Source organism: Kogia breviceps, chromosome X (assembly GCF_026419965.1).
Source record: "Kogia breviceps isolate mKogBre1 chromosome X, mKogBre1 haplotype 1, whole genome shotgun sequence".
Taxonomy (NCBI): domain Eukaryota; kingdom Metazoa; phylum Chordata; class Mammalia; order Artiodactyla; family Physeteridae; genus Kogia; species Kogia breviceps.
This window is the reverse complement of record NC_081330.1, coordinates 118,294,091-118,319,519: the sequence shown is the minus strand read 5'-3', so window position 1 is coordinate 118,319,519 and position 25,429 is coordinate 118,294,091. Positions and strand designations below refer to the sequence as shown.

Below are 25,429 nucleotides of genomic sequence, written 5' to 3'. Positions count from 1 at the left end.
TGACTCTTAGCACAAAACAGGAGTGAGGATGCTCTTATCCCAAGAGGTGTCCGCTGTGTTCCAGGCCCTGGCTGTGTGGTACTGTACTTTCTCACCTCCCACGTGGGGCTAGCAAAGCTTCGTATTCTGGCAAGAGAGAGGAAAACTGATTTTGGGTCAAGTGTATTGCTCTCATTTTTACCTAGGCCCCAGGCTTCAATTCCATTTCTAATCACGTGGATATCTTGCAGGCACCTTAAACTTAGTTTATCTACAATCAAATGGCTTGTTTTTACCCTCTGAAATCAATTCCTTCTGTTCTCCCTTTATCTGTCATTGGGTGTACCATTCTCCTATGCTTAGAATTAAACCTTGGCGTCGACTTTGAATGGGCCCGTTTCTGTTGAACCCGCCTTCACTCGTCCAGCTCCAGCTCCACCACACTGCGCTGCCTTCTCTGAACCCACGATTGCAATGGCTTCTCAGTTGGGCCTTTTCCTCCTTCTCTACCTTTCGTGTATGTTTACTGAGCGCCAGCACCAGTGATCCAAAGACTGTACCCCGGCCTTTTAAGGTGCTTAGCTGGGGGCAGTAGGCCTGTGGACAAATGAGGAGGCTCTGTGATCAGCCGACTAGCCGGGCTGGGAGGGCGAAGAGTGGGAGAGGTCTGTTCTCTCCCAGGGGCAGGGCTGGAAAGGCTTGCAGACAGGGAGCAGGGCTTGAACCGAGTCGGAGAATGGAAAACGTGTCTGCTGACAAGGAGCTCGAGGCCACGGGAGGCAGCATGAAAGCAGATGAGGAGATGTGAAGCTGCAGGGGACAGGGGTGCTCAGGCCGTGGCAGGCCTCCTGTGGGCAGGGGAGTCACTGGCTTGGTAAAGGACAGGAGCAGGACAATGACACTTATTTGAGGACAGGCACTGGGGACACAGTGTGGACAGTGGATGAGCTCCGGGAGACCTAGAGCAGGGAGCTCAGTGCGGATGCCACGGACACAGTCCAGGTCAGAGACCACAGGGGCCGGAGCTCAGGAGGGGAGGAGGGGCTGGAGGGGAAGGGAGACGAGAGAGATGCTAGAGGTGGCCGAGACAGACCTGACAGAGGATGGGACACTGACGAGGAAGGAGAGGGGAAAGTTGAGAGCTGGCTCGGACACTTCTGATCTGGTTGTCTGGAGACATGGAGGACAGAGCTTGTGAAAGGAAAAGGAAGTCTGCAAGAAAGACAGTAAGGTCTGCTTTGGAAATGCTCAATTTGAGATGCGTGTGGGACACACTTAAAGGAAAGCATAAAACAGTTGGTAATACTGCCTGCAGGTTCTAGACCAGTGCTGGCCAATAGACCTTTCTGTGACGAGGGAAACATTCTAGAGATTTGTGCAGTCCGATATGTGAGCCACAAGCCATGTAGCCACTGAGCACTTGAAATGTGGCCATACGGCTGGGGAACTGAATTGGACTTGATCTTAGTGTATTTCCATTTCGGTGGCCACCTGGGACTAGAGGCGGTGGTACTGGACAGCACAGGCTCAGGAGGCATCAGTACCCATGTGTGATTTAATGCCTCCCTTGTACCAGAAAGTATTGAAGCTTTACAGAGCAAGATGAAATTGACTTCAGAAATAGATGGTAAAACGAGGCCAAGAAAAGATGAGGGTAGAAAGGGCGATGAGAGCAGAGTTGGGTTAGCACCCCAAATGCTGAGCAGCAGGACGCTGTGTGAAACGCAAGCCCCAAACTTTTGAAGCCAGAGGAAGCTGGCAGCGCGATGGGGGCACGGGCAGGGCAGGAGGGTGCATCGCTGCTCGGGATGGGCTGGTCAGGTGAAGATGGCCAAGGACTGAGGGCTGGGAGCCCAGGTGATGCGTGAGCGGCTGAGCGGGAGACAGAGGAGACTGAGAAGGAGAGGCCAGAGGAGCAAAGGCAAGCGCGACACGGTCAAAGCCAACGAAGAAGTGGATTAGGAGTCTGGCAATTAGGAGGAATGGTGAGTGTGAGGTCTGCAGACTGAGTGTGAGTAGAGGAAACAGGGACAGGCGGTACGGTCAATTCCTTGAGGAGCTGCGCTGTGAAGGAAACGGGAGAGGGTGCTGGCTGGAAGGCAGAGAGCTGCACCTTCCCTAGCACAAGCTACGGGCACGCGACTCACCTGCCCAGGGCCTGCGCACCCCAAGCCTTGTCAGTGAGGTCCTGCGACTCATCTTCCTCTCCTGGGACCTCCCTTCGCACGTCCTGTGGCCCACCCAACCCAGCCCAAGCACACCACTCAGTAAAAAGACCGGCGGCTGTTGACCGAAAGGCTGGAGGTGGGAAAATCATCAGAGAAGTCCAGAGTTCGAAGAAGGAACCAGCCAGACCTCCCCCCTCCCCCCCCTTCAAACAAATAAATCAGCAGAAGTGTAATGACAGACCACGAAAGACTTGCCAAGGTCACTTAAGGAGGAAGAATATTCTATTACTGATTAAACTCAGCGCCATGGCTGAGTGAAGCAGGGCAACATGGCTGGCTCCCTGTCACGTTAAATCCTCTCAGCAGGACTGGACTGCACTCTGTGATTATCCTAAGAGCTTCCTTTATCAATTTAATGATAAAATCTACCTTGCCCTTCAACATGCATTTCTCTCTGAATACTAAGACCAGAATAGGCAGAACTGTCTGTATTTTGACCAAGTGCCCCAGGGGTCAATGCAGTGGTTCTCAAACTCTGGTGAGCTACTGAAGCGGGATGCGGCCTGGGCCCGTGTATTTTCACTGCGACCCCTGACTGACTCCGGCACCCTCCAAAGTTTAGGGACCACTGCCATGACATCTTCTTTCGTGCTCCAGGACGGGAGTCCCCGTACCTCGTGTCTCATGGACTATGACGTTGGCTTTGGCCCCAGCTAGGTGCCGCTGCTCAACCCTCCTTTCTCTTAACCTGGGGCTGAGAGTTAGAATAATTTTTGGGGAAAAAAACACGATTCAGGAAGCAGAACTGAGATGTCTACATCCGGAACTTCCTGTCTTTTCAGGGAGAACCTCATTCTATAAAAACAAAACTCAAGCTCCTTTGATAGCTCTACGAGGCCTGGCTGGTCCTAGAGTCTATGCTGAGAACGGGGGCTGTCGGTAACACCGATATCCAGGAGCTGGGAGTGTCCGCGTGGTCTGAAAAGGTCTGAGCACCCCCATACCTGTCTTGTTCTTCCTTCTCCAGACGTTCTTGCTCCTCCTGTTCCTTCTGCAGCCGGGCCTGTCGTCTCTTTTCGGCCAGCATCTTTGCAGCCTCTCCTGCATCAGTGGTGCCCGCTGTGGGCTTCCACGAGGCTGCATTGGGGGAAAAGATCAAGGGAAACGAAACAGTGACTGCACTCACACGGCAGCTACCAACTGGAATTGAAAAATCCAACCCAGTGGGTGACGGGAAATGCTGCCAGGACCAGCACCAAGCAGAGAGGCTGCAACAGGCTGGCTGTGACCCTGAATGCATTCCACCATGGAGTGCAGTAGAAAGGCGACGGGGAAAGACAGGGTCATCAGCAAGTCCCAAGGCAGCCACCAGCGCTGCGCCTATCTGGGTGAACTCACCGCAGCTGTCACGGAAGCCTCAAGGACTAAAGGAAGACCCTCTCTGTGGGAAAGGCAGATGCTGGCTGCATGCAGCTGAGCACCCCCTGGGCTTCCACAGCTAGGAGCAGCGTCAGCCCCTCAGTCTCCTCTGCCAGGAGACCCTCAGGAGAGCGAGGGGAAGGACTCGGGGCAACATGCAAGCCTGAGAAAGTGGCACGAGGGCATGGAGTTGTCTCCGGGAAAAAACCCCCGTCTCTCCCCCAAACCCGAGAGTCCCGCGTGGATGGAGTCAGAGGGAGGACCGGCTGGGCGAGGAGGGCCTACCTCCACCACCCTCGGCCTTCCCTGCCGCGGCCTCATGCTTCTCAGTGGCGTGCCTGTCTGCCACGTGCTTCTCCGGGGCCTCCTCCCCAGGTGGGCCGGCTGCCTGCTGAGCCAGGGCGCCCTCCCTTTCCTTGTTGCTCTTCTCTTTCTCTGCTTTCTTCTTGGGTGTTTCCTGGCCAGAAAAGGCGGGGAGGCGGTACTTCACCGGAGACCCTGGGTATGGCGGCTTCACGTTCTTTGGAGACTGTGGATATGCTTTTGAAGTTGCCCTGGAAAACCAAAACCACGCCAGAAGATGATTACCGGGCCTGACCACAGAACCGTCTGTTCAGAAGACACCTGGTTCCAAAAAGGTGAACAATTTCATCCTTCAAGGGGAACAAATGTAAGGCGGAGCACACACTCAGAAGTCCCTGAAGTAGGACTTCCCTGGTGGTGCAGTGGTAAAGAATCCGCCTGCCGATGCAGGGGACACGGGTTCATGCCCTGGTCCGGGAAGATCCCACATGCCGCGGAGAACCTAAGCCTGCGCACCACAACTACTGAGCCTGTGCTCTAGAACCCGTGAGCCACAACTACTGAGCCTGTGTGCCACAACTACTGAAGCCCGCGTGCCTAGAGTCCGTGCTCTGCAACAAGAGAAGCCACCGCAACGAGAAGCCCGCGCACCGCAACCTAGGGTAGCCCCCACTCGCCGCAGCTAGAAAAAGCCTGCGCGCGGCAACGAAGACCCAACGCAACCAAGACATAATAAATAAATAAATAAATAAGAAGTCCCAGAAGTATTATCACCCTAACAGGAACATACGGTATCTACAACACGTCCCTGGTGGAAGGGACAATATTTTAGGAAGCCCAGCCAATGACGTCATGTCTGAATTTCACTTAAGTTTGACGACAACGTAAGAATAAAGTGTTAGGCATCTTCCTACCTCCTCTTTTTAGAGGAGCACCACGGTTGGATCTGGCTTCAGCATATGGCAATGAACGACCCTGCTCCCATTTTTTTCTATTATGGGAAAATACGAACAACATGAACTTTACCATCTTAACCATCTTGAAGTGTACAGTTCAGTGGCATTAAGTACATTCACACTGTGGTACAACCATCCCCACCGTCCATCTCCAGAACTCTGTACTCTTTAAACGCTAACTCCATATTCCTGCCTCTCCCCAGCCCCTGGCAACCACCTTTCCACTTTCTGTCTCCAGGAATTTGACAATTCCGCATACCTCATAGAAGTGGAATCATACAGTATTTGCCCTTTTGTGTCCAGCTTATTTCCCTCTGCATAATGTCTTCAATGTTTCTAGTTCCTTTCATTTTTTAAAATTCACCTCTACTGAGGTGTAGTTGACATCTGGTTCCTTTTCAAGTTCTGAGAAACAAAGTCAGCCAAGAGGTGGGGACAGGGGGTGTCTTTTTGGAGGTTCTTAAGGTTTAAAAGACTCTCTCCTGCTACTGGGAACATGCAAAAGTTGAGGGCAAGCCCGAGTCTACCCAGGGAAACACCACGTTGTTAAAATGCAGGACCCTGTCTTACATCTGTTGGAAGAAGGTCCATTACAGGTGTGCTGACCTAGGCCTGGCTCCTGGTGACCACTGGCTGCTGGTGATGTAGATAACAGCCTAGCTTCAGTTGCCGACTGCACCCAAAGTTTGCACAGGGGTGTGACATTTGTACAGGGTACTTTTAGAAGAACAAAAAGTAACCTGTTTGTAAATTACACTTTGTCACTCTCAATCCTGGAGCAGGCTGAACCATATGAAAGTGCTAATGTTCAACCATTTTTGATCTATAAACACAGCAATAAAAATGGCAACTCAACATAATATTAAAGGCCAATTTCTCACCAGACACCTAAAGAGTTTCCTAATCAGATCCTGGTGGTAAGGAAAAAATATAATCAGACCAACATTAAACTTGGTTTTGAGCTGGAGAATAATCCTCAAGTGGTATGTGGACTGGAAAAGATGCAGGCCACTTTTCCAACGATGCTCTCGTGGTAAAAGCCCAGCTCCGGGTGCCAAGGAGAACACGTTTTCTCAGTTAATGCCAGGCTGAGGGCCACACCATGACCCAATGGATACGACTTGAACATGATCTGAATTTTAAAAATTCAGTTATTTTAGCATCAACCATTTTACTGATATGGAATCAGTCCAGATCCCACTTCCATGGTGGACTGTCCACCCCTCTCTGGCAGTCTGCTCCCTAGCTGGACCACTGTGACCCCAGAAAGAATCACTTCATACTCGCCACACCGACTTCCCTTGTGCCACCATCCTGTTAGGCCTGGAGCCACACAGAGCCCCCGTGCCACCTCGTCCACGTGGACGGTGCCTCCTCTTTGCAGACCGTTCAGCCAACTCAGGCCCCACCATTCCCGAGGGACCTCTTGACAAGAAGGCGTTTCTATATAACCTTGGTTTTCTACTTTTTGTTCCTGGACCCTAACCAAATAAAAGCCAGGCACGGAATCCCCTTGCTTCCTCCATATACGTATGCATAAGTACCAGGGTTTCTCAATCCTGCAATGACGTTTGGGGCTGAATCATCCCTTGCTGTGGAGCTATTCTGTGCACTGCTTAGCAGCATCCCTGGCCTCAACCCACTAGATGCCAGTAGCAATCTCCACTCCCCCAGACCCACCACAGGTTGTGACAATCAAAAATGGCTGCAGACATTGTCAAATGTCCCCGCAGGGGCAAGATCACCCCCAGCTGAGAACCACAGAGGTGAGACATACACATAGCGCCCCGCACGCCCCTTCTATCTGTATGAGGCAGGTAAAAGTGGTGCTACTCTGGTTGAGGGGCGGTGGCCTAATCCCCACGCCCCCCGAGGTCCGCCTATGAGTCTCCTGAGAGCCCTGGCTTGAGAGGGAATCATCAGTGCCTTCTGTGTTCAGACAGCCAGGGTCGCACCTGGATCCCTCCCCCAGCGATCTGGAGCTCACACTTCCTCTAGCACCCTCCAAAACTGTGTCCACGCTTCCTGAGGGCTGTCTGCACACCAGCCCCTGTGCTGCTGAGTGTATTTGTGTGCGTATGTGTGTATACGTGTATGTCTCTTTTAGTTGTCAAAAACTGGTATGACACAGGTACTATTATTAGGGTCACTTTATGGAGGAGGAAGCAGGCTTAGAGAGGTTAAGTCAGCCACGGAACTGCGGTCCGCGCCCACGACTCCCTGACTCCACTTCTTCCAACTTGGCCCTACTCCCTGTGTCGCAATGGTGCCTAAGCCAGAGCTTGGGGTCACCACGCTCCCCAGATGTTCATTTTAGACCTGGCACAGAATAAGCACACAACAGCTGTTTGTTAGATAACGGTGTTAGTGAAACCATATAAACTAAAAATCCGAATTATCCTCACAGACAAGAATGAACCAAAAGCAGGAGGAAGAAATAAAACGGGGGAAACCACAAGCCCCGCTACCTCATGGTGACAGTGCTCCATTAAGCATCGTTTTCCAATCGGCTGCAAAAACCTGCATTTAGGTTCAAACAGCCTGTACCACCGTACAGCAGGGGATCTTCTGCTTGGCAACACACTCTCCTTCCACGCTGTCGTCTAGGGCCATACTGCTGCTATAACCACCAGGAGAGTGTCTTAAAGGACCTTGTCTAATGCACTGAGGTGATCAAAACACGTCACTTATGCCCTGGAATGTCAAGTGCATGCTCTGGGCAGCTCCGGTCCAACCACTGTGCAGGGACGGGCAATGGCAAACAATTACTCCTGGATGTGGGATCTGGAGAGAGGGGCAATAGGAAAGACTGCTAATTTACGGTAGATGACGCGGACAGAAACACCTTCTCCTCCTGTAAGCATTCCTATCTTGACTCATTAAATAGGAACTTCTGCTATTGAAAGGACTGGTAAAAAGCCGTTTGCTCTTCTTCCTTGCCCTCAACCTCCTCCCCAAGGAGTGAGGCATGACTTCTCTGCTTGGTGAGACAGAGCAGAGGTGCTGGGCACCCACTGCCCAGTCCATTTGAGTTCTCTCGGGCCCCTGCGTGCAGCGAGTGCACATCTGAGCTTCCCTCAGTGGTGCCTGAGAGATGGGTTCCCCCCGGGGTCCTGGTGCAGGCGCCTCTGCTGCGCATGGGCAGACATGCGAGGAGCTCTTCTGCAGACCCCACTCCCACCAGGAGGGTCCCCGGGGCTGGACTAGGGGGAGTGGGTAAGAGGCCTGAACTGGCTGCAGGCCCACTTCATTCTATAGTCTTGCCTTAGTATCAGAATGCCAGCGTCTGGATCCCAACACGACCCCAGGGTCTGGTCTAAATGGCTCACTCACGGAAGGGAATGAGCCCGATACCAGTCACACCTTCAGTCAGTGTGCCCGGAGCTTGTAAGAGGGACATGCAGGGGGAAAAAGCTGGTCTGCTCTGGGCCTGAGAGTTTCTGACAGCCTCAGGCCTACTCAGCCCTGCTCAGCCTTGCTTCAACTTGCTTTAAGAGAACAGTCACACGTAGGTTCTGTTCACACCACAGACTGTAAGGTTCTGTTCTCAGTAATACTGGGCCAATTATCCATGAGCACACATCTAAAAATAACTGCTACCTGATAAGTAAGGGTGAATTATTTGGGATAAAACTCAACATACTAAGGAGTCTATCTACATTCCCCTACCCCAGCCCTTGCCCAATAAACAAAATGAATGAGAACGCGCACACACACACACACACACACACACACACACACACACACACACTCCTCGTATGCACAGTACAAACATGACCTTCAAATTAGAGAAGTGTAGGTAAAATCGTTGATTTTTTTAACAGCGAATGACCCCAATACAGAATACAATCTTAGAAGTTCCCTAGTTTATCTCCAGATCCATAGAGTTTCCTGCTCAACCTGCCTCACTACTTCCCTACGTGGATGTAGCACCTTGCCCGCAAGAGCTGCTGAGTGTGGGAAGCTTGAACCGGGCAATGCTGGTCTCTCTGGCAGACCCCGAGGCTCTTCGGTCTCCTGCTCACACCACTAACGCAAGCCAAACAAAGCCTGGCAGAGCTGCTGTTTCCCCAATTTCCTAGAAAAAGATATCCTGGCTGATGAAAGAAATTAAACACAAATTAATCAGGGAACTCACTGTGCTTTCATAGAGGTTTCTTTTTAAGTACCGTCTCATCTATTTAATAAGGGTCTGTTTGGTCACCAGAATAACCCAGTGAGGTAGGTAGGAAATTACTATTAACCACATTTTAGATAAGAAAACCAAAATCCTAAGTGCTTAAATGACCTTTCCCAAGAGGTGTAAACAGATGAGAGAGTCACATCACTTGACTTTTCATCTTGCTTTTTTATAGCTTTTCCACTCCAAGTTTTAAAAGTTCAATACTTCCAATGATTAAACATCTAACAAAGGGAATTCACAAATTTTGTTGGGGTGGTAGAGACAGGCCTTGCTGATGCACAAGGCAGGATTATATAACCTTTTGAGGTTCCATGACTGGTAGGAAATATGAACAAACACCTCTGTAAGTAGAGCAGCAAGAAGAACTCTCGGGAGAGGGCTGTCATGCTTCTGAACGTGAGTTTACTGCAAAGCAGATCCCCAAAGGACTTTTTTCACTCCACATCTTGGAATCTAGTTCTATTTTTTCCAAAGCCACTTGACTCCAGGCACAGTGAACACAGCCCACCCACAGGATGGGAGGGGTCTGTGGCCTCATCAGCACAGCTTGGCCAACATTCTGAGAAGTCTATTTGTCAATGGTCCCATTTTACTATTTACTTTCCAGAGAGAAAAAGAGCAATTTTATACCACAGAAACCTGTGGATACCACCTGAACCCAGTGATCAAAGTTACCATCACCAGTAATGAAACGACTTGACATCATGGCCTCCTGATAAGATGCACTGAGAAGGAACCAACATCCCTTCCACGGGATTCCTGCCCCAAATGTCTAACCTGAGTCTAATCATGAGGAAACAGCCGACTGACTCAAACTGAAGGACAGTCCTCAAAACAAAAACAAATAAACAAAAAAAAAACGGTCTCTGCTCTTTAAAAATGTCAGGGTCATAAAGAAAGGCTGAAGAACTGTTGCAAGTTAACGCAGACTAAGGAGGCAAGACACCTAATTGCAATGTGGGACGCTGGGTTGGATTCTGGACCAGGAAAAAAACTGTTCCAGAGCATCTCACTGGGACAACAGGCAAAAGTTGCATGCAGTCTGTAAATTAAGAAACAACATCATGTCAAATGTTAACTTTTCTGATTTTTCACAATTGTACTGTGGTTATACAAGAGTGTCTTCATTCTTCGGTATAAAGGGTCATGAAGTCTGCAACTGATTCTCAAATGGTTCTTGGAAAATGTGTGTGTGTGTGTGTGTGTGTGTGTGTGTGTGTGTGTGTGTCTATGGAGACTATGTGAGAGTGAGTAGGGCATGGGAACGATGAAGCAAGTGTGGCTAAATGCTAACAGGATGAGTCAAGTTCTAGTCTTGCAATTCTTCTGTAGGGTTGAAATGATTTCAAAATAAAAAGGTTTTTAAAAATTGGTCTAGGGGCTTCCCTGGTGGCGCAGCAGTTGAGAGTCCGCCTGCCGATGCAGGGGACGCGGGTTCGTGCCCCGGTCCGGGAGGATCCCACATGCCGCGGAGCGGCTGGGCCCGTGAGCCGTGGCCGCTGCGCCTGCGCGTCCGGAGCCTGTGCTCCGCAACGGGAGAGGCCACGACAGTGAGAGGCCCGCGTACCGCAAAAAAAAAAAAAAAAAAAAAAAAAAAAAAAAAAAAAAAAAAAAAATTGGTCTAAACTCAAATTATCCTCTACTAAGACAGACAAATACAGGACAAGGACTGGGTGAGCAGATAAGTATGGCTGTGAGGAGGGGGCATAACTTAACATTTTCAATCATCCTTTTCAAGAAAAATTTCAGGTAAGAATATAAAAGCCTATTTGAGAAGGACGGTGGTAACACAAACAATAGATAAAGTGTCACTGCAGGGAGCCCTGATCCACTGTAGATGCTCATCTGTGGGCAGGGAATACCATGCCACCCATCTACCAGAGAAGCCTATGAGAATGGTGCTTGGCAAGGATTGATTAAATGTCCTCAACCACCAGAGAAACAGGCTGGCTCCAGGAGCCTGTGATTCTGAGAGGGAGGTGCTTATTTGGGGCCATCCATACAACTTTGCCTTAATTTTTTTCCCTCATGTGGACTACCTGTTTTGTTTCTAACGCATGATAAAATGAAATTAACCTAGATTCCTGACACAAAATTGATCTCAGGTAAGCTATCTCTGAAAGTCATTATCTTTGGCAGATTATATTTTCCAAAGGTGGCCACAATAATATCTCGTCTCACCCCACATGATCTTCTTGAGTTTATTTTTCCATCCCATTGAATCTGAGGTGGTCCCACTGCTTTGACCAAGAAAATACAGCAGAGAAGGAACACTGTGCCAATTTGGGGCATAGTCCTTAACCAGGGTTAATGGGCCATCATCCTTAACGGGCCATCTTGGACCTTAAGCTTAGTCGAGCCCTAGGTTGTAATTTAGCTGTAGCACCAGATGACATTGAACCGTAATTGCACGGAAGACCCCAGAGGTGAGAACTTCCCATTGAGCCCATGTCAACCCACAGAACCACCACACAAAAGACCCTAAGAGAGACCCTCCCGGTAAGCCCAAGTCACAGAGCTGTGAGAATTAATAACAAATCGTTGTTTTACGCTACTAAATTTTAGAAAGTCTATTACAGCAGCAAGGGATAACGGACACATTCCCCATCATAATGACCAAACTAACTAAGAATACATTTCTAAGAACCTGAAACCCTGAGAGAACATTTCACACTGAAGAACTAGGGGTACAGGCAGCACCTACACACAGAGGGCAGAGACAGGCTGGGTAAATGCACTTGACCACACTTGATTTCCTTTCTCTAGGTTACAAGAAGAAAGATATGCTCCATCCACGTCTTTGAGAGTCTTGCTGAAGCTAGTTTTTTAAAACCCATACAAGTACCGGACAATGCCAACCAACAATGAAAATAAACTTGAACACTTAAAAGAGCAAAGCCATTAACATGCACAGCCGCCTAGAGTGACTTAATTGATCCGAGATCCGGAGGGGAACAATGCTCTGTCAGAGCCATTCATCACATGGCCCGTCTGGGTTTCTGGATGGGAGTTCAAAGTGGCTAGCCCCCCGCCCCAGGCCATTCAAAGCCACCTCACTTCCAGTGTGCTTTAAAGAACACACGCTTGCTCTGCACAGAGGGAAAGGTGAAAATGCCACTTTGCTTGGGGCTTATTTTGTGTGACACCATTTTAAAAACCAAGGGTTTCTTTTTCATCTTTCTTTAATACTGAGTAGAGAAAAGAATATTTGTAAAATATGAAAGGTATGAAGAATGATAAAACAAATGTTCACACATGCACCAACTAGCTCAAGGGAAACACATACTATGCCAGGATCTCCCACGTGCCCCTCCCTCAGCCCATCCCCAACTTCCCACTCAGAGGCCATCATCACTCTGCATTTTATGTTTGCCATTTTCTTAAAATCATTTTACCACATTTATATTCTTAAAAACACACTGGTTTTGGGCATCCCTGGTGGCGCAGTGGTTGAGAGTCCGCCTGCCGATGCAGGGGACACGGGTTTGTGCCCCGGTCCGGGAGGATCCCACATGCCGCGGAGCGGCTGGGCCCGTGAGCCACGGCCGCTGAGCCTGCGCATCGGGAGCCTGTGCTCCGCAACGGGAGAGGCCACAACAGTGAGAGGCCGGCGTACTGAAACACACACACACACACACACACACACACACACACACACACACACTGGTTTTGCAACATCTAGGAACTCAGTATACATGGAATCAAACTGCTGACATTCTTCTACAACTTCCTTCTCGACACTACGTTCCTGAGATCCACCCACTGGTTGCGGGCAGCTGCAATCCACTCTTATTCATTGCTGTATAGTTTGGTTGGATTTTCAGAATATACTTACAGTCTACTTGACTTTCCACATTTCTCAGACCTGGCCCATACCTAGTGTGGTTCAGCCGCTAATTTTCACCCCAGGGAGAAACTAAATTTCTTTCTGAACATTTTACAAAATCAAGAAACGTCTGCTAATCCTTAGACCTCTCAACTTGGTAATTCTGATTGAGAGGTGCCCAAGCAACTTCTATTCCCAGGGCACCTCATAAAGAGAGAAGGATTCTGGAGTCTGGCAGTACACAGGCAGTCCAGCTGTGTTAGTGTGTGCTATTTTTCCAGCCTGTGTTAGAGACAACAGGTATGGGGCTTTAAAAATAAAAGCCAGTCCATTAATTTCTGTTTGTTGAAAGTGGCAGGAATACGGTGCAGCACGGTACAGAAACTGGCATCCCTCATCGTTTAAAAATTCCCCAAGTGAAATATACAGCACAGAAAAGAGAATGTTTAAGAAACTCATCAGTGGGAGAATAAACTGATGAATGTCCCAGAAGGAATGAGGAGGCAAAGGTCCTGAGTCCTCAGGTAGGTTTGGCCCCAGCATTGCCCAGACCTGCCCAGAACACTCTGCCCTCCAGGCCCGCCTTTCCCCCCTGGCTAGCGTCCCACAGACTCACATTGCACGCAGACTGTGCAACAATAAACTGAGTCAGCCCCTGCCCTTGCGGCAGCCTAGCAGGAGATAATCAAGTACAATGAGGCACAGATCAATCCGGCCTGCTCCCTCACCTCGTGCAGGGCGCTCTGCTCAAATGTCACCTCCTCAGAGAAGCCTTTTCTGACCACCCGATCTAGCCCCTCCCCTCCACCATCCTCCACCATCTGACCCGGACTCATTTTTCTTCACAGCACTTAACACCACCTGATATTATATTTGCTGTTCACTGCCAGGCAAGCTCCATGAAGGCTGAGAAGAGCACTGGACACAGAGTAGGTGCTCTATGGGTGTTGGATACACGAATGACTGACCCAGCTATGTTCTGTTAGCACACTGAAGGGGGCGAATTCAGCTTTGGCTAGTTCTGGAGAGGAGAACAGCTGAGCTGAGTCCTGAGGGATGAGCAGTTCAAGGTAGGCAGCTCTCTCCTTGTAGCAGGCCTGGAACTGTCCTCATCTGGGTCCACATCTCCCTCCCACCTCTCCTGGTGCCCGTCCAAGTGGAGGCTATTTTCATTCGTTTGGAGATTCTCTGGAGCATCTGGCAGAGTGACTTGCATTCATTCATTCATTCCATGAACACTTATAAAGCTTCTACTAGGTGCCCATTACGGTTCTAGATAGAGTAGAAATTTTAAATATTTCTCTAATTTGAACTGCATTTTTAAAAGTCTGGGATTGTGTTTGAGTATCTTTGGTCAGAGAGAGCTCTTTAAAACTCAGATGATATGTCCTTTAAAATATAAAATAGGGGCTTCCCTGGTGGCACAGTGGTTGAGAATCCGCCTGCCGATGCAGGAGACATGGGTTCGTGCCCTGGTCCGGGAAGATCCCACGTGCCGCGGAGCGGCTGGGCCTGTGAGCCATGGCTGCTGAGCCTGCGTGTCTGGAGCCTGTGCTCTGCAATGGGAGAGGCCACAACAGTGAGAGGCCCGCATACCGCAAAAAAAAATAATAATAAAATAAAAAATAAAATAAAATAAAATAGTTCCTGAATCACAACCTTCAAGATTTTCAACTTCAAAGAAATAGCACAGAGGCCACTGCAAGCTTGCTTCCAAAAACTGAATTCTCACCTCTATAGAGGGCAACAACCCTCTTGGTTCACCTCAGTGAAATTTACAATGATGATGCAAGGACCATGAGTCAAGACCCAGGAAAGAGAGGGTAGAATCTGGAAAAACCGCAGTACCAATAGGCTTTTCTCTCTGTTAATGTCAATGTCCCAAACTAACACCAGAGTACTGATAAGCAAATGGAAGGCTCAGAAATAAGACAAAGTCAAACAGAGACCTCACAGCTCACCTAATGGATTTGGAGTTTGCAAGAGAGCAATTCCATAACCAAAGACAGGCAATACAGGCACAGAAAGAATGCAATGGACTTAAGAAAAAAATAACCAAGATGCTATTAATTCAGTAATGTGCTATAGTAAGATTTTCTTTATGGAAGGCACATACATCGATAACCAGTAGTAGTAGTTTATAAAAACCATAGCAATCTCTGAGCAAAACAATATTAGTGAAAAGGTCTCTGTTAGGAAGCAACAAATCAGAAATAAGAGCTGCTATCATCTCAAAATATTTTTTTAAAATTCCCAAGTGTTTGTTAGAGGGTAGACAGCAGAAGCAAGAAGAACTACAATCCTGCAGCCTGTGAACAAAACCCACATTCACAGAAAGACAGAGAAGATGAAAAGGCAGAGGGCTATGCATCAGATGAAGGAACAAGATAAAACCCCATAAAAACAACTCAATGAAGTAGAGATAGGCAACCATTCAGAATAATGATAGTGACGACGATCCAGGACCTCGGGAAAAGAATGGAGGCAAAGAGCGAGAAGATGCAAGAAATGTTTACCAAAGATCTAGAAGAATTAAAGAACAAACAAACAGAGATGAACAATACAATAACTGAAATGAAAACTACACTGGAAGGAATCAATAGCAGAATAACTGAGGCAGAAGAACCGATAAGTGACCTGGAAGACAGAATGGTGGAATTCACTGCTGCAGAACAGAATAAAGAAAAAAGAATGAAAAGAGATGAAGACAGCCTAAGAGACCTCTGGGACAACATTAAACGCAAAAACATTCGCATTATAGGGGTCCCACAAGGAGAAGAGAGAGAGAAAGGACCCGAGAAAATATTTGAAGAGATTAGTCAAAAACTTCCCTAACATGGGAAAGGAAATAGCCACCCAAGTCCAGGAAGCGCAGCAAGTCCCATACAGGATAAGCCCAAGAAGAAACATGCCGAGACACGTAGTAATCAAATTGGCAAAAATTAAAGACAAAGAAAAATGATTGAAAGCAGCAAGGGAAAAACAACAAATAACATACAAGGGAACTCCCATAAGATTAACAGCTGATTTCCCAGCAGAAACTCTACAAGCCAGAAGGGAGTAGCATGATACACTTACAGTGATGAAAGGGAAGAACCTACAACCAAGATTACTCTAGCCGGTAAGGATCTCATTCAGAATCGATGGAGAAATCAAAAGCTTTACAGACAAGCAAAAGCTAAGAGAATTCAGCACCACCAAACCAGCTTTACAACAAATGCTAAAGGAACTTCTCTAAGTAGGAAACACAAGAGAAGAAAAGGACCTACAAAAGAAACCCGAAACAATTAAGAAAATGATCACAGGAACATACATATCGATAATTACCTTAAACGTGAATGGATTAAACGCTCCAACCAAAAGACACAGGCTTGCTGAATGGATACAAAAACAAGACCCATATATATGCTGTCTACAAGAGATCCACTTCAGACCTAGAGACACATACAGACTGAAAGTGGGGGGATGGAAAAAGATATTCCATGCAAATGGAAATCAAAAGAAAGCTGGAGTAGCAATACTCATATCAGATAAAATAGACTTTAAAATAAAGAATGTTACAAGAGACAAGGAAGGACACTACATAATGATCAAGGGATCAATCCAAGAAGAAGATATAACAATTGTAAATATACATGCACCCAACATAGGAGCACCTCAATACATAAGGCAACTGCTAACAGCTGTAAAACAGGAAATCAACAGTAACACAGTAATAGTGGGGAACTTTTAACACCTCACTTACACCAATGGACAGATCATCCAGACAGAAACTTAATAAGGAAACACAAGCTTTAAATGACACAGTAGACCAGATAGATTTAATTGATATTTATGGGACATTCCATCCAAAAACAGCAGATTACATTTTCTTCTGAAGTGCGCACGGAACATTCTCCAGGATAGATCACATCTTGGGTCACAAGTCAAGCCTCAGTAAATTTAAGAAAACTGAAATCATATCAAGCATCTTTTCTGACCACAATGCTATGAGATTAGAAATCAATTACAGAGAAAAAAAACGTAAAAAACACCAACACATGGAGGCTAAACAATAGGTTACTAAATAACCAAGAGACAACTGAAGAAATCAAACAGGAAATCAAAAAATACCTAGAGACAAATGACAATGAAAACACGACGAAAAAAAAAAAAAAAGAAAACACGATGATCCAAAACCTATGGGATGCAGCAAAAGCAGTTCTAAGAGGGAAGTTTATAGCTATACAAGCCTACCTCAAGAAACAAGAAAAAACTCAAACAATCTAACCTTACACCTAAAGGAACTAGAGAAAGAAAAACAAACAAAACCCAAAGTTAGCAGAAGGAAAGAAATCATAAAGATCAGAGCAGAAATAAATGGCATAGAAACAAAGAAAACAATAGCAAAGATCAATAAAACTAAAGGCTGGTTCTTTGAAAAGCTAAACAAAATTGATAAACCATTCGCCAGACTCATCAAGAAAAAGAGGGAGAGGACTCAAATCAATAAAATTAGAAACGAAAATGGAAAAGTTACAACAGACACCGCAGAAATACAAAGCATCCTAAGAGACTACGACAAGCAACTCTATGCCAATAAAATGGACAACCTGGAAGAAATGGACAAATTTTAGAAAGGTATAACCTTCCAAGATGAACCAGGAAGAAACAGAAAATATGAACAGACCAATCACAAGTAATGAAATGGAAACTGTGATTAAAAATCTTCCAACAAACAAAAGTCCAGGATCAGATGGCTTCACAGGTGAATTCTATCAAACATTTAGAGAAGAGCTAACACCCATCCTTCTCAGACTCTTCCAAAAAATTGCAGAGGAAGGAACACTCCCAAACTCATTCTATGAGACCACCATCACCCTGAAACCAAAACTAGACAAAGATACTACAAAAAAGAGAAAATTACAGACCAATATCACTCATGAATATAGATGCAAAAATCCTCAACAAAATACTAGCAAACAGAATCCAACAACACATTAAAAGGATCATACAGCACGATCAAGTGGGATTTATCCCAGGGATGCAAGGATTTTTCAATACATGCAAATCAATGTGATACACCATATTAACAAATTGAAGGAGAAAAACCATATGATCGTCTCGAGAGATGCAGAAAAAGCTTTTGACAAAATTCAACACCCATTTATGATAAAAACTCTCCAGCAAGTGGGCATAGAGGGAACTTTCCCTCAACATAATAAAGGCCATATACGACAAACCCACAGCAAACATCATTCCCAATGGTGAAAAACTGAAAGCATGTCCTCTAAGATCAGGAACAAGACAAGGATGTCCACTCTCACCTCTATTATTCAACACAGTTTTGTAAGTCTTAGCTATGGCAATCAGAGAAGAAAAAGAAATTAAAGGAATACAAATTGGAAAAGAAGAAGGAAAACTGTCACTGTTTGCAGATGATACGATACTATACATAGAGAATCCTAAAGATGCCACCAGAAAACTACTTGAGCTAATCAGTGAATTTGGTAAAGTTGCAGGATACAAAATTAATGCACAGAAATCTCTTGCATTCCTATACACTAATGATGAAAAATCTGAAAGAGAAACTAAGGAAACACTCCCATTTACCATCGCAACAAAAAGAATAAAACATGTAGGAATAAACCTACCTAGGGAGACAAGAAACCTCCATGCAGAAAACTATAGGACGCTGATGAAAGAAATTAAAGATGATACCAACAGATGGAGAGATATACCATGTTCTTGGATTGGAAGAATATTGTGAAAATGACTCTACTACCCAAAGCAATCTACAGATTCAATGCAATCCCTATCAAACTACCAATGGCATTTTTTACAGAACTAGAACAAAAAAATTCACAGTTTGTATGGAAACACAAAAGACCCCGAATAGCCAAAGCAATCTTGAGAACGACAAAGGGAGCTGGAGGAATCAGACTCCCTGACTTCAGACTATACTACAAAGCTACAGTAATCAAGACAATATGGTACTGGCACAAAAACAGAAACATAGATCTATGTAACAGGATGGAAAGCCCAGAGATAAACCCATGCACCTATGGTCAACTAATCTATGATAAAGGAGGCAAGGATATACAATGGAGACAAGACAGTCTCTTCAATAAGTGGTGCTGGGAAAACTGGACAGCTACATGTAAAAGAAGGAAATTAGAACACTCCCTAACACCATACACAAAAATAAACTCAAAATGGATTAGAGACCTAAATGTAAGACCAGGCACTATAAAACCCTTAGAGGAAAACATAGGAAGAACACTCTGACATAAATCACAGCAAGATCTTTTTTGAGCCACCTCCTAGAGTAATGGAAATAAAAACAAAAATAAACAAATGGGACCTAATGAAACTTCAAAGCTTTTTGCACAGCAAAGGAAACCATAAAGAAGACGAAAAGACAACCCTCAGAATGGGAGAAAATATTTGCAAATGAATCAGTGGACAAAGGATTAATCTCAAAAACATATAAGCAGCTCATGCAGCTCAATATCAAAAAACCAAACAACCCAATCCAAAAATGGACAGAAGACCTAAATAGATATTTCTACAAAGAAGACATACAGATGGCCAAGGAGCAGACGAAAAGCTGCTCAACATCACTAATTATTAGAGAAATGCAAATGAAAACTACAATGAGGTATCACCTCACATCAGTTAGAATGGGCATCATCAGAAAATCTACAAACAGCAAATGCAGGAGAGGGTGTGGAGAAAAGACAACCCTCTTGCACTGTTTGTGGGAATGTAAATTGATACAGCCACTATGGAGAACAGTACGGAGGTTCCTTAAAAAACTAAAAATAGAACTACCATACGACCCAGCTATCCCACTACTGAGCATATACCCAGAGAAAGCCATAATTCAAAAAGACACATGCACCGCAATGTTCATTGCAGCAGTATTTACAATAGCCAGGTCATGGAAGCAACCTAAATGCCCACCGACAGACGAATGGATAAAGAAGATGTGGTACATATATACAGTGGAATATTACTCAGCCATAAAAAAGGAACGAAATTGGGTCATTTGTTGAGACGTGGATGGATCTAGAGACTGTCATACAGAGTGAAGTAAGTCAGAAAGAGAAAAACAAATATCGTATATTAACGCATATATGTGGAATCTAGAAAAATGGTACAGATGAACCACTTTTTAAGGCAAAAATAGAGACAAAGATGTAGAGAACAAATGTATGGACACCAAGGGGGAAGGCGGGGTGGGGAGATGAATTGGGAGATTGGGATTGACATGTATACACTGATGTGTACAAAACTGATGACTAATAAGAACCTGCTGTATAAAAAAATAAATAAAATAAAATTCAAAAATTTAAAAAAAGAAAAAAAAGGTTAAAGAAAAGTAAAAAAAATTCCCAAGTTTCCATTAAATCTGTGTATTGTCCTATGTTCTCTGAACCAAACTGATGCACCAAACAAGTTTTATATGATTCTCTCTATATAAAGAGTTTCCTTTTTTCCTAGTTAAAATCATATTTCTCTTTCTCTCTCAGTACTACTGAACATGTTTCCATTCTGCTGCTGGAATGAGTTATTTACTGAGTCATTTTTGTCAGTTACTAGCAGTGAAGTGTTTTAAAGACTTTAATCAGTGGTCACACAGTGTAAATTTGTTTTCCAATTACACAGTTTTTCATTGGCTTCATTAGAAAAACATACAGCTGATGGTGACTGAGAAGTTATTATTGCCTCTCTGTTAAAGAGACAAAACGAGAGAGGGCCTGAGAGCGAGTGTGGAGCACTCCAGATGCAGCTGAAGGAGAAAGAAGGGAAATGCCAGAAGAGTAGAATGGGACTAATGGTCCTGAAGAAAACACGCCAAATGGGTTCGTCTTGGTAAATCAGAGTCCAGTATTTACCAGGCAACAAAGCCCTCAAGAGCACATCGTTTATCTGGAAGATACACAGAGCACCTTGGCGGGCCGGCCACGCCTCGTGGGGGAGCTGCAGGCACACAGCACAGAGCCCCCCGACTGCTTTAACCATCCGACTATGGCGAAGGGGAAAGATGCTTACTTGGGTGTCACAGGAGAAGACGACCTCTTAGAAACGCCTGCTGGAAAATCGCATCTTCTCAGAGGGGACATGAGGCCCACGTTGGGAACGGAAGCTGTTGTTCTCGGCCCCCTCTTCATCTTCTCCGTCTGTAGGGGACACAGAATAGGATGGTCATGGCCCATGACTGCCATTACTTCTACAATTTCTAAAAATACCCCAGATAGAAGCAATGCACAGCTTTCTTTCAGAAGGAACCATACGGAGCCATATTGCTTTCCACAATGGGAATCTTTGCAGAGAAGCACCAGGGGGTCCTCATATTTAGGTCAATCAGTTAAAAAAGAACAACAAAAAAACCTCAGCCTTAAAACATAAAGACCGCCTTCTTCTCCTTGTTATCTTACAAAAAGCTACCGATGGAACCAGATTATGGTCCTGGACATACAGAAGTCGGGATGAGTACAAAGATATACAATCACTATTTTTAAAAAAAAGCTATAGGTGGGTGCAAGACAGTGAGCTGGGGACCCTAACAGTGTAGCCAGTTTAACGGGGACTGCAACCCCTCCATCCCTCTGTCTTCCCCACGGCCTGCCTCACATGGGCCTCTGTGACTGGCCCGCGGCAGGCAGTCTGCAACGGTGGTTCCCTTCTCTCCCTCTTGTGATTTTCCGCAGCAAATCCTCACGCAGCCCCCATGCCCACATACATTAGCCCCCTTCCACAGGAATCCACCGAGCAGTAAAACTCTAGGGTCTGAAACATTCACTTCTCCTGTGAGAACCTTGGGATCACACTGGATTAAAAAAATATGGTGTGATAAAATAAATGCCCAATGGTAATGTGGCGTTTAAAATGAGTCCACATGTCATTTGATACTCCTTGCTTTAACAGGTGGAGCTCAGTTCCCTTCTCCTCAAGTGTGGGTTTGGTCTATCTCTCTCTCTCTCTCTCTCTCTCTCTCTCTCTCTGATCTCTTGCTCTAGGGGAAGCCAGCTGCCATGTTAACTGGGCACTCAAGCAGCTCTCTGGAGAGGTCCATGCAGCAAGGAACTGGGGCCTCCTGCCAAGGGCCATGTGGGTGAGCTGTCCTGGAAGAGCCCCCGCCAAGCTTTCTGACGACTGCAGCCCTGGCTGCCGTCCTGACCACACCCTCACGAGAGACCCTGAACCAGAAGCACCCAGCTAAGCCATCCTCAATTTCTGACCCAAAGAACCAGTGAGGTAATAAACATTGGCTTTAAGCTGCTAAGGTTTGGGGTAATTTGTTACATAGCAAGTGTAATTAACGAAAGTAGTGTGGCATGTATAACTTCTAAACAAATATACACAATCGGGGGTACCTGCTCAACATCTGCCTTACTGATAGCGTTACCATGACAACAAAAATGTTTAAAGGCCACTGTTGTGGATGAAGGTTGACCTAGAACTTCAGTTCTAGTTGCCTGTAGAGGCAAGACTGGCCCAGAATCAGACATCCTTAAAGAAGCAGAGAAAGGGCACTCGGGACATTCCTTCTGACGCCCGTCCTCTGGAGGACAGGCTATAACGAGGACAAGGGCTTTAAGAATCTGTTCCAAGGCACTAAGATTTAGGAGGGTGCAAAAAGTTAAATGATTTTCAAAGGTTGGGTGCAATTTTAAAGCAAATCTGCCCCTTGAGCAGTCCCTGGAGATAGATGGAAATAGACCCCAGGTCAAGTGCAGGGAGTAGTCACACTGTCAGATAAAACAGTCCCGAGGGGTGAGTGGGTATAAACCTACCGGAGAGGCCTCCGCTCCTGCAGGGGCTCCTTTCCCAGCATCTCCTACGCCAGATGTCGATGTCGTCCTCTTCTTCTCGGCATTTCGAGTGGGAGAAGACTTGTAGGAAGATTTAAGGGGGCCAGCAGGAGCTACACGAGGACAGGCATGGGATACTAGAGAGTTACAGTATAAAACCCAGAGACACAGGGAGCGTAGACGGAAAAAGTAGGAGGAAAAGAGGGTTGGGAAGAACACCACATTTCTGTCAAAATGTGACGCGGGCAATCCACATTCTCAAAATACCACCACACTTTTCCTAGTGTACACAGAATAGACTGTATCTTAAAAGACCCCCATACTCAATGCTCAAGAGTCCAGTTTATTTCAGGAGTTCAAAATCTGGGCTTTGGAGCCAGATGGACCTAGCACCATCACCTAATAGCTGGATCACCTTGGGTAGGTGACTTAACCTCTCTAAATGTCAATTTCCTCGTACAGGGGAGAGTTCACATAGCAGACCTGACTGCTGTCCTTGGAAGGGCCTGTTCACAAGGTTGACCCCTGTAAGCATCTGGAAACTTGGATTTCAGGAGGGTTCTCACCATTAACTGATGAGTAGCTCACTGTGCCTAAGCTGTCTGTCTGTACAAACAACATGACTGATCTTGCTTTCTTGCTCTGAGTCTCGGATGTGGTACGTGCCTGGCAGGGGGTGCCTACGTGACCAGCGCTGGGCGCTGAGTCTCTAACGACGCTCCCTGGTTGGCAACATTTCACGCGTGTTGTCGCAGCTCGTTGCTGGGGGACTCAGGTACATCCTGCGTGACTCCACTGGGAGGGGAGTCTTGGAAACCTGCACCTGGTGTCCTCTGGACTCGCCCGTGCGCCAATTCCCCGTGCTGATTGTGCTGTGCAGCCTTCCGCTGGAACACCTCAGCTACGAGCGCCACCACATGCTGAGTCCTCTGAGTCCTCCTAGCGAATCACGGAACCCGGGGGGGTCTTGGGGACCCCTGACGCAATTGGTGTCAGAAGCAGGAATCGTGAGAAAGACCCTGACTCCCTGATGTATAGTCAAAGCATTGTTTGGTAAAAGGAAGGAGAAAGGAGTGGAGGATGATGACCCACTGATGCCTGGTGGCTATGGCGTCCCCCACCAGGGGAAATCGCAGCCAAGCTGCTGTCTGTTGTGAGAGGTGAAATACCTATGGAATCTGAAGATGACCCATGGAACTCCAAGTGCTGGCTTGCTCGATCCTCTGGCTGCTTTTGGCCATGCTGGCTTAAGTGAGGGAAAGAGTGCAGCCCAGGTGATGCCTTTAGTTTTCACTTTCTCCTCCAAGTGGAAGTGGGACACAACCTCCTTGCTTTTTACCACCAGCGGTTTGGCTGGAATTTGAATTCTGAGTAGTGGAACCAGAACAAGTCTCCATACCTGGTGCTTTTTGCATAATGGAGCCTCTGGGAAAAGGCAGTTGTAAAAAGAGAGGCAATCTCCAGACAGAAGCACACTCTTGAAGTTTTAAAAATCAACCCGGAACCACTGTAGATACAGAACACCCCTCCGTGGGGCCCTAACCTGAGAAAACACCACAGATGCTGGCTGGACCATCTGGGTCACAGACGAATGCACACAGGAAAGGGCTCCTTCTCTGATGGGACCATGCAACACGGAGCTGCTGGTGGGCTCTCGACTTCTGATGTGGAGCCTGACTGCATCTCTAACTTGTAATTCCTGCCACAGCTGCAAGCTGGGAAAGGGCACTCAAGGGAGTGTGACCCCTCCGTCCACCCCGATGAGCAGGCTCGACCCCCTCTGGGGGATGCACCGCTGCTGACGAGACAAGACGTCTGGTGTTTGACTTTCCAGATTGGCTACGGTTTGTTAACAACGAACCGAGAGCCTGACTCTACTTCCCTTGCCCTTCTCCTGCTATGCACACCTCAGAAAGGCAACTTGTTCAATGCACCTGTCCCTGAAAAGGGACTGATCTTTTCTAGGCTGCTCACTGGATAAATGAAGAGGATGGAAGAGACGGGGGGTGATGCAAACCTATTTTGAAATTTTTTGAAAATTCAGGATTTTGTCCCAGTTTCTGAGCATGATGTGTCATTCTGCTTAAGTTGGACACATTTTAAAAAAAAAAAATAAAAATGCTCTTGTCCTTCTTGCATTCAACCCTTCCAGATGAAAGGTCCATGTGAGAGTACAGGATGACTGAGAAAATGTAAAGTCGTGATTATTGAAAGGGGCATGCTGATAACAATGGAGAAAAACAACAAAACCCAGCCCCCCTGGAGCGGTGCAGGGGAGGGCCAGGGCAGGGGCATTCACAGTCTTTCTCTTCCAGAACTGTTTCTGGGGACTCCCCCCTCTTGCTGAAGGAAAACCACACTGTCTTTGCAAGCTGCTGCCAGCGCTTCAGATTCAGACAGATTACAGGTGACAGCGTGACCATGAGACGGCAGGGGCAGGCCAGCTCCTGCGCAGTCCCCACTCAAAACCTCCACACGCAGTCCACACTCGGCAGGAGACGAAGCCAGTGTCGCTGGCATTACTGTTTGGAACGGACCGCCTCAGGCAGTGCCTCTGAAAGCAAGGACTGAGAGCTGGGGGCCCTGTGAGCCTGGACTGCCTGCCCAATGCACGTCCTGCGTGGGGTGCCCGAACATCATAAACTCTGTTTCCAGGGGACACGTGTGCTCTCGGGGACTGTACTTGTACCATCACGACACTGCCTCAGCCCTGGATGGCTTTGGGCCAGCTTCATCTTACTGCCCAGCGCTGGCTGGGCCTGAATTGATGCCTCAGACCAGGTAGAAGAGATTCA

At 46.7% G+C, this 25,429-nt stretch overlaps 1 protein-coding gene across 15 annotated transcripts in view; it reads right to left on the bottom strand.

The window, feature by feature from the left end:
- Positions 1-25,429, bottom strand: part of MAP7D2 (MAP7 domain containing 2) — a 109,616-nt gene that overhangs the window by 14,403 nt on the left and 69,784 nt on the right. For 8 of the 15 annotated variants that reach the window (XM_067023004.1, XM_067023006.1, XM_067023009.1 and 5 more), the window contains 4 exons: positions 22,617-22,771; positions 20,872-20,999; positions 3,852-4,120; positions 3,152-3,284 (listed from right to left, as the gene is read on the bottom strand). In XM_067023004.1, the coding sequence (XP_066879105.1) occupies positions 3,152-3,284; positions 3,852-4,120; positions 20,872-20,999; positions 22,617-22,771 (685 nt within the window). The remainder of the gene's footprint in view (positions 1-3,151; positions 3,285-3,851; positions 4,121-20,871; positions 21,000-22,616; positions 22,772-25,429) is intronic. The other 7 variants (XM_059050802.2, XM_067023007.1, XM_067023011.1 and 4 more) reach the window with 1 other exon arrangement.